The sequence below is a fragment of the Eptatretus burgeri genome, chromosome 15, assembly GCF_056783735.1.
Source record: "Eptatretus burgeri isolate ZD-2024b chromosome 15, Ebu_testis_v1, whole genome shotgun sequence".
In the NCBI taxonomy this organism is placed as follows: Eukaryota; Metazoa; Chordata; class Myxini; order Myxiniformes; family Myxinidae; genus Eptatretus; species Eptatretus burgeri.
Genome location: NC_140975.1, coordinates 62,011,607 through 62,021,717, shown reverse-complemented (window position 1 = coordinate 62,021,717; position 10,111 = coordinate 62,011,607). Strand labels below are relative to the sequence as shown.

Here is a 10,111-nt window from a genome sequence, read left to right as displayed (position 1 = left end):
GACTCAGACTCAACCAAACACTTGAGCCAAAAACTTGTACGCCCCCCCCCCCCAACTAACCCCACAAAGGCGGGATTAGTCGGAACAGTTGGAGTAGTAGCTGTTAATTACAAACATCAGCAAAACTACTGTGATGACAGTCGATTCTTGCACATGAGCAGAAACTTCAAAAAACAATTCTCTGAAAACTTTGTGCCGAAGGACAAGAGGGGTCAAATTAAAAACACTTTAAAATACAATCAGAAAATTAAAATTGCATCAACATTGTTTTATTATGCCTCGTGTTGGCTTAATGGTAAGTGTGGTGGGCATGGATCCGTGGATCCCAAGTTCAAATCCCATTCTGCTGTTGAATTAATAGCAGGTGGGGTTGACTGCCTGTTATCCTTCCGGAGTCGGGAAAATGAGTGTCAGCTTGCTGGTATCCTGTGTCGGAGTGGTGACCCGTTCAGGATTGTGCCCAACAGCCAAGGAGACTGCCGAGGCAGCACCAACGCTCTGCACAGAGTATGATCCTGATGGAGGGATGGAGCACTTTGGAACGATTCAGAATGTGGTTGAGTGTCAACAGACAAAAATGGTGATGCACATTCATTATTAGTTATAAATTAATGTGTATTATTTTAAAAAGGCAAGTTTAAGGGTAGATCAAAAGGCAAGTGGTCATGACGACATCCCGGCTGAGAGCAAAACCATGCGAGATCACATTTTGCAGTTCTATCCCACATACTTCGATTCGACGCTCTTTAAAAAGTTTGTGCATCAACACATCCGATCACTTTGGACGCAGTCGAGAATGCACATTATGGCAGAACGTAAATCCAATGTGCGCAAGCTCGTAACCCCAAAGTGATTTGATGAGACTCCAGTAACATGAAAATGTGCAAAACAGGTACACGGCACAAACAAGAGAATGCTCACGAATGCAAAGCACGTCAGCGACCTGATGCGGGGAGATCAGCACCAGTGTCTGGCTCCTGTGTACGTCGATGGCTCTGGGGTTGAGGATCCATTTGGTGGAGGTTTAATGACTTTTGCATCACTCGCATCAATTTCACTTCAACAAATTGGTTCATCGCAATTCTTAAAATGCCGATTTCATTCAAATACAAGATGCAATATCATGACCTGGTCTCTCATGAGACACTCAGCTCTGCGAAATTCCGATTCTGTCAACTGTTCCAACCAATTTCCTTTGTGCTGTGTCTGTTGTGCCTTTGTTACATTCTCCACCTCACCACTTCAACATAGTGCATCGTTTTCCAACAAGTGCCAGCTCCTTCAATCCATCGAACCAACCAACGACCCTAATCGGCATTCCAACACCTTGCCTTACTTCAGCGTCTGTGCTGCCATGACGATATTCACAGACGGTTCTATCAAATCCAAATAAGACAACCCAGACACCACTTCATGCCAATCTGCCACGATTAGCATCAGAATAGCTTGGTGTTGCCTTTAGGTCGAGTTCAATCCCGTCATATGGTGAAATAAAACCAGGTATGTTGACTCGGTCTGTGATCATTCAAAGGTGGGCAAAATGAGTACCGGATTACTGGTAACAGGGGCACTGCATCAGCGGCACAGCCACGCTCCCAGCAATAATGCAACCAGCAGCCACAGCTTCATACAAAATGATGGTTCGCGTCTGAATTTGTAGGAACTACCATCATAAACAAAGCTACCGCATGAATAGGTTTGTTTCCCGTCGATCCTTGAAATGTACTTCTTCCAATTCAATTGCTACACAAGATCTTTCAAAATACAAGCAGCGATGGTACTCAACCAGAAAATCTAACCCCTTTAAACAAGGGTCACATAACTCCACCACCAAAACAGATGCATAAAATGATATCCAACATTTCGGTCTTGACACAATCCTTTCCAAGTATCAGTCCCCGAGCCCTGTTTTCCATTATTTTTTATTTGAGTGAAGAAAAAATTTGAGTGAAGTACTCCATTCATTCTTACCATGAGAAACAACCTGGGGTGCATGAAATACTACTACCCTCCTCCCCCCCCCATGCCCCCAATGTACACAATGGAGCAGCAGACCTACAACATAATGAGGCAGAATCATCAGCAGTTAGGCTGACCTGTGAACCCCACCGAACCAACCCTCCCCCACCCCACACCCCAATCTCACCAAAAGTATGAGGTACAGGAGCAGTTGTCACCACTGGCTTTTAGCAGCACGACTTTTGTCCATTCCTTAGTAAAGGCCGTATTCATATGAACAATAAATTTATTTGAAGAAAAGCATGTTTTACATTTCTCCATGTATGTCATATTGAATTCCATAACTACACAGTGACAGACAGACAGACAAATTGGCAAACAATTATTTTTAAAAACCCAAAGATCTGAATGCTTCCACGCACTCCCGCCCCATCCAACAAACACGACAAACATCAACATTTTCATGCAAATAAATTTCAGACAAAACTTAAAATGCCAACTGTGAACATCAAATGGATTAAAAAATAATAATAATAATTGCAGCTTTAAGCAAAATCCATTTAGGTCTGATTGAAATTTGAAGTTTGGAACCGTGTGGCTTGCAGTATGGCCTAGAGGTAGGTACACACACTCGCCTCCAAGATGTCTCGCCCGGGTTAGAATCTCGACCCAGCTATGAACCGTCATTCTGGTGTTTCACAGGCAGGGTTATTCGATGTGTGTGCTGTCCCTCGGATGGATGCCCCTTCCTGCCGGCATTCCTTGGTGGACATTAAAGATCACAGGGTGTCATTCATGAAGAGCAGGGCAAGTGAGCACCATGAGCAAATTCAAAATTCCTGCCCCATCTCCTGCTGGGAAGGCCATAGCAAACCACCCAGTATAACTCTTGCCAAGAAGCCCCTTCAGAAGTACCGATGCTCTGTAACAGAGGATGACATCAGAATCGGCAACCATGGGGAATAGTTCTGAAGATACGGCACACCGTGTGCAATTGTTCTTCATGAAACTCTTGCCGAGTTCTAACAGTTAAATGACCTCACCCTCACGGCCCAAAATTGCTCCTCGTGTCGTATGCACCCTCATGTGCGATTTAACAGAAGATGCTTGAGTAAAGCCCTTTCCACAGACGGAACAATGGTAGGGTCGCTCTCCAGTATGAACCCTCATGTGGATTTTGAGAGCGTACTTTTCGGCAAAAGCCTTGCTGCAAATGGTGCACTTGTAAGGACGCTCTCCCGTGTGCATCCTCATGTGCGATTTAACGTGAGAAGATTGGATAAACGTTTTGCCACAAACCAAACACTCGTGTGGGCGTTTCTCCATGTGAGATTTCATGTGCAATCTCACACGGGACTTTTCAGAGAAGCCTTTTCCGCAGATGGGACACTTGTGAGACTTTTTCACCATGTGATTTCTCAAACGAGAGACCAAGTGCGATTGAGCACGAATGGAGTGATGGTGCAAACGTCTTCCGTTGTGTCGTCCCTCCATGTGCAGCTCCAACGCGCTCTCAGTGAGAAACATCTGACTGCATTTTGAGCAGGAGAACAGTTGCGCATACTCTGATGGTTCGTTCAGAAAGAAAGAGAAAGAAAAACCCACATTTCAAATCAAGTGAAGCAAAAGTCACATTTCTAACACTGACAAATACCAGGGGTGCAAATTAACATTTTTATCCACCGGCCAGCAGGGCCGGTGACTAGAAAAAGTTACCGGCCTGATAAAATAAAGACAAAAGTCACAAATTTGATATCAAACACTTTTGATATACTCACATGAGTGAGTTTGATGAGTGAGGTTGGTTGGATGAGTGAGTTTGATGAGTGAGGTTGGTTGGATGAGTGAGTTGGATGGACGGATGAGTGAGCTTGATGAGTGGGGTGGGGGTGGGGGGATGATGCAGGGAGGAGGAGGTTGTGGGTGATGAGTGGGGGGGGGTCAGGGGTTGTGAGTAGTGCTGGGGGGGCATTTTTGTGGGTGAAGGGGTGGGGTGGGGGTGGTTGTGGCTGATGGACGATGGGGAGGGTGTGGGTGATGCACAATGGTGGGGGTACTACTTGTCCACCCAACATCACATATAAACTCACTCATCCACCTAACCTCACCCATCAAAGTCGCTTCACTGACGGGAAGAGTTTGAGGGAGCGGGGGCCCAACTCTTTCATGAACTGGTTGGCTCGGCCTGGAGTTTGACTGAAGGCAATTTGGGTGGTAATTTAATCAGGATTCCGGCAATAACTCGCTTCCTCTTTGTGAAAGACAACCGTGGGATATGTAACATTCCCCGATTCGTGCAAGCAGGCGAGACGACCAGATTAACTGCTCTCCGAGGGGACAGAGCACTGCGATGAAACTCCCTGCCTGCGAAACGGTACTCCAACAGTTCCTGGTGCGGTCGGAATCGAACTCTGATTGGCCAACTCGAAGGTAAATAAGGGTGCAACGTCTGCAGCTTCACGTCGGAAATGAAGGAAACTTGTTTTTTTTTTTATTTGATTTATTTTCATTAAACGCCGTATGTATTTAAGTTGCTTGTGTTGTCAATTTGTCGTGGGTTTGAGTATAAACCCTTGTGCTGTGCTTCTGTCTGCTGCATGCCTTTGCCGCCCTCCCGTCCCACGCGCGCCATAGTCTCCCGAGAATCTCGGCTGTTCGTCTCCAAAGGGAAATCACTTGGCTATCCGTCCAGGTAGTGGGCAACCCCCCTAAACACGACAGTATTTTCTTTCACAGTAATTTTGATGTTGTGGGGTAGAAAGAAAGATAAGGTCTCAAGCATCGTTCTACCCACAACGCATAACAAAGGAACAAGGATCGGATTTCTGTTTTGCATCTCAAGTCAAATAGAAATCTATGTTTTCTCCAAATTTTAGACTTAAAATAAAAAAAAATAAAAAAAATTCAGATGCTATAAAAATAGGCAGTTAAGCTTAATGCCTCAAAATACCAGGAATGGCTCCACTTACCAGCTGAAGGGTTAACAGAAACGTCAAGTTCGTTATCAGCACTGCATGACTCTTGCTTCACGTTGATATTGCCCAAAGGCACTTCACAATATGAAGTGTTGTAACTCAGACAATTCAATTCTGGCACAGTGGAAGTCTCCCCTGCAAACAGGTTAACGTCAGACCGCTGCAATGCTGTCTACAACAATAACAATAACCTTTGCACATGTATCATTGAAGACCCAATTCAGCTGGCTTGACTAAATTACTGCAAATGGTTCGGGTCAGCCATTACTCTGAACAAGTCAAGCTGCTGTGGTTGGACCAGGGCCAAATGGTCAGCCCACATTGCCCTAGCAAAATATATTACCTGAATAAGGAAGGGCAAAGGGAGGGGTGGGGGAATGAACACAGGAGGAGCAAAACATTCAATTACACTCAACAATGAGACGTTCAAACTCCAATCGAGAACATCTTAGTGTCGTAACAAAAATCCAGCAAATGCAGACCCTCTGAGCCGGAGGTCTAAAGACCTCCGCTAATTACCAAACGGTCTCCTAATTCTCACTGCATTCTTTTAATAATTTATGATCCCTCAAGAATCGCCCAATGACGCTCCAAAACTGGAGATTGCTCATGCTGTGGGAAGGCAGAAGACAAAACACATTCCTTATACAGTCGTGGCCAAAAATATTTGCGCCCTTGGACTTTTTTCAAATAATGTACCATTTCTTCCAGAAAATTGTTGAAATTAAAAAATCTTTTCGAATCCACATATGGATTTCTTTGGTTTGCAGTGGAACAAAACAAAAAAAAGCTGAAAAAAATTACGAAATCTAAGCTTATTCCACACAGAAATCCTAAAATGACCCGGACAATATAGTGTCACGGGTCTGGGCGGTTAGGTTAATCTCCTCAACCCAATTGTGGTGGGAGGGCGGTTAACACCGACCAGGCCCGGATCGCCAAGCGGTTTTCCTTAGGAGGCGGACATGTGATCCTCAGAGATTATAGCACATGCGGGAGGGATGGGGCGGCACTGGTGGAGCGACGGCTAGATGGAGGCAAAGCACAAGGGGTTTATACTCAAACCCCATGACAAATATATGGACACAGCAACTTAAAATAAATTGGGATTTAATGAAAATAGAAATATTTACAAGGGTATAAGTCAGAATGGAGAAATAATACGTGAAGTAAATTAAGACTAAAGTCGAGGTGCCTCAATACACAGACAAGGGGAAAACAAACAAAAGACTCGAGGGGGAGCACTCAGTAGAGTGCAAAATCTCCGCCGCCAATACTGCTAGGTCACTCAAGTGAACCTGATATCCATTCATTCATGAAAATGAATTCATTCAATTTGACGTCAACAGTGCTCACAGAGTTATAATTTGCAACTTTCCCTTTCACTTTAAACTTTTACATACTCAATTCATTCGTCATAACTAGATTCCTTGACAGAAATTGATTTCATGTGGGTATATCCACCTGAAGTTCCAAAATCAGCCGCAATTATAATTTTGTCATGTTTTTTTGTTGGAAATCACATAACATGTAGAAATCCCCCCCCCCAAAAATCGAAATTTTATTGAAAAAAAGTTGCAAAATTTTCAGTTTTTTTTTCTCTAACAATTTTTTTTTTTGGGGGGGGGGGGGGTTGGAAATCACTTAAAACATGTAGAAATGCAAAAACAAAAATTCAAATATTTTTTCAAAATGGCCGCCATAACGGCCATATTGAACTTTGGACCAAGTCCAAAATCTAATGGCATGATCCTTGGACCATACCTAATCCCCACACCAAGTTTCGTCGAAATCCGTCGAGGAGTTTTTTCCGTAATACTGTTCACAAACAAACAAACAAACAGACAGGGGTGAAAACAGTAACCTCCGTCCATCTTCGATGGCGGAAGTTAAAAATCCTCCCGTTATTCTGGCACTTAGATTGGTCCAGAGATGGTCTCAATTGAACTTTGGGATCGAGGTGCTTCGTCCTGCACGCGAAGACGCGCCCAAAAATGGTGCCGAGCCGCTCTCTGGGCGGGAAACATGAGTGAGGTAATTTGTGAGGCGATATTCAACATCAGGGCTCACCAACCGCCGTGTGGCTTCCTCGTCGATCGCGCCCGTCGATGCGGTTCGCTGCAGAATGGTGCTGCCCCCTTCGGTGACATACACGAGGCTTCGAGGTCCGTCTCATACGACCCAACCAAGAATCAATGGCCAGTGTCCTGCTCCACCACGTGAGGCAATTCGCCTCAGCACGAATACGAGAATCATGCAGTCTTCATGTGTCGAAGGAAAGCCAGCCACAATGCCCTGATCTTACACGCCATTTCCGAGCTCTCTCGTCTCTCGACCGTGTGCATCCCTTACACCGAACTCAAAACCAACCAAATAAAAACCCCTTCCTTCTGACATCACGCCCATCAATCGTCCACTTTCGGACGTGGCTTGCTGGCACGAAAACCGGGAAGGCTGGGCTTCTGCCTGCTCGGCATGTTTGGCTTGTTATTATGGGATGGTTGTTGTTGTTGTTATAAAAATGCACTTCTGTCATGGCTGGCTTGTAAATACAAAAACGCAGGAAAAGGTCACAGGAGGCAATTACATACTGGGGGAAATTAGTCTTCATCCCTATCTAATAAACACAGCAACAGCAACACCCCCCCCCCCCACCTTGTGGTGACAAGTAACACTTAGTCTCCCTACTTCATTTACATCGAGATGTCTCCTACATATCCACGGACCAAACAACTCTATACAATCCTAACTTTGCTATGAAATTCCTCCATCTGCCCCTATAACCGTAACAATATTATTGGCACCTTTTAGAAGTTGTTCGAAATAATTAGATTTCAAGCAGGTGATTCTCCTTTGCTTTGGAATTGAACTCACCTGTGGTGAGTTACAGGTGACTGCAATATAAAAATCACTCATTCAACAAGTTTGAACAGAGAAAAGGAGTCATTCTGCTGTTTTGTGTCACTGTGTGGACTACAATGAATATGAAGAAAAGAAAGAAAAACAGAGAATTGTCTGAGGACATCAGACACAAGATTGTAGCCAAGCATGGACAATCTTAAGGCTACAAGTCCATCTCCAGAGACTTTGATGTTCCTGTGTCCACCTTACGCAATGTTAATCGGGAAGTTTAAGGCCCATGGCAATATAGCCAACCTCCCTGGACGTGGCCGCAAGAGAAAACTTCATCGAAGATTGCAGCGAAGGATTGTTCAAATGGTAGAGAAAGCACCTTGATGAAATGCCAAACAGATTCAAACTGAGCTTCAGACACGAGGCACGAAAGTTTCAACTCGCACCATCCGTCACCAACTCAATGTAAGGGGGTTCTATGGTAGGAGAGCTAGGACCACTCCACTGCTGAGACAGCGAGAGAGAGAGAGAGATAAGAAAGCCCGACCGACGTTTGCCAAAACACACCTGAACAAACCAAAATCCTTCTTGGATAATGTCCTATGGACAGATGAGACCAAATTAGAGCTTTTTGGAAAAGCACATCAACATCGCTATGTTTACAGAAAACAAAATGAAGCCATCAAAGAAAATAACACCTTCCCTACAGTCAAACATGGAGGAGGTTGTGATGTTTTGGGGTTGCTCTGCTGCCTCTGGCACTGGGTGCCTTGAATATGTGCATGGCATCATGAAATCAAGAGATTATCAAGGCATTTTGGAGCGCAATGTTCAACCCAGTGTCAGAAAGCTGGGTCTCCGTCGAAGGTCATGGGTCTTGCAGCAGGACAATGACCCCAAACATACTTCAAAAAGTACCCAGCAATGGTGCAAGACAAAACACTGAACTGTTCTGAAGGGGCCAGCAATGAGTCCAGATCCAAATCCCATTGAACACCTGTGGGGAGATCTGAAAACAGCAAATGGGAGAAGGCACCCTTCAAATCTGAGAGAACTGGAGCAGTTTACACAAGAAAAGTGGGCTAAACCGCCAGTAAAGAGGTGTGGGAAGCTCATTCATGGCTCGAGGAACTGCTTGACTACAGTTATTTTGTCCAAAGGCTGTGTGTGCTACCAAATATTAAGTCAAGGGTATCAACAATTTTGTCAATGCCATTTCTTTTTATTTTCTGGTTTAAAAGGATATATTAAGTTCTGAATCAAAAACAAAGGTTCTGTAATATTAAACAGTGAAATAAAGAATTGTGGAGACCAAATACTTTTGTCAATTTCAACTTATTTTGAGAGAAAATCGAGTCATTTGAAAAAAATGCAAGGGTCATGAATTGCATGACCATGATGGCCATGACTATAATAAATGAAAATGGTTCATTATAACAATAATACCAGGGATGAGGAAGGATAAGACTATAAATAACGGAACAGATCTGGTGGTCGACAGACACAGAAAGGGAAGAAAGGGAAAACACTAATTCTTCTTCTTCTTCTTCTGTTTGGCAGCTTGGCAGCTATCATTTTGTTTGGGCATGACTATGCCACTGATGCTGTGCCCCTCCCTATACCAATACCATCCATCCATCCATTGGGACCATACTCTGTGCAGAGCGTTGGTGCTGCCCAAGCAGTGTCATTGGCTATTGGGCACAATCCTGGAGAGGTCGCCACTCTGACACAGGATACCAGCAAGCTGGCACTCATTTTGCTGACCTTGGAAGGATGACAGGCTGAGGCATCCCCACCTGGTGTTAATTCAGCAGCCAACGGCGCTCGAACTCAGGACCCTAAGATCCCAAGCAAGCCACCCAAACCACTAAGCCAACACCAGGCTTATGCAAACGTATGTACCAAATGGAACAAACGCCGCTATGACGCCAAATTACCGGACTCAAAACGATCAACAAAGGGAGCAGGCGGGGGACTCAAGTATGGACAAGCTTGTCTCCGATGCAGAATGATGGTGTTGTGCAGGAAAATGCAACACAGGATGAAGTGCAGCTTGGGGCGTGAGATGACAGGATGGCAATGAGGTGCGATGGCGTTCAACATCTCAGCAATCGGTGATGAAGCAGAGAGCCGAAATATCTTCTGACAACGTGCATGTGCAGAAGCAGCTTCTCCCTTCTCTGGGCTGCCTTCATGCATGGCAGATCCCTCTCATTGGCTGTCACTCTGCTCTCCAGGACTCCACAGCTCACTGCACTGCCATGGTCCACTGTCTTCTGGCCAAATGGCCTGTGTTGCTGTCCATTTACAGTGCAAAGGGC

The 10,111-nt window shown here is 44.8% G+C and overlaps 1 protein-coding gene across 2 annotated transcripts in view; it reads right to left on the bottom strand.

Moving 5' to 3' along the window:
- Nucleotides 1-2,227: 2,227 nt before the first annotated feature.
- Nucleotides 2,228-10,111, bottom strand: part of LOC147012314 (uncharacterized) — a 26,350-nt gene continuing 18,466 nt past the window's right edge. For both annotated transcript variants that reach the window (XM_085856307.1, XM_085856306.1), the window contains exons 4-5: nt 4,929-5,069; nt 2,228-3,524 (exon numbers count right to left, since the gene is read on the bottom strand). In XM_085856307.1, the coding sequence (XP_085712433.1) occupies nt 2,989-3,524; nt 4,929-5,069 (677 nt within the window). In that variant the 3' untranslated portion in view covers nt 2,228-2,988. The remainder of the gene's footprint in view (nt 3,525-4,928; nt 5,070-10,111) is intronic.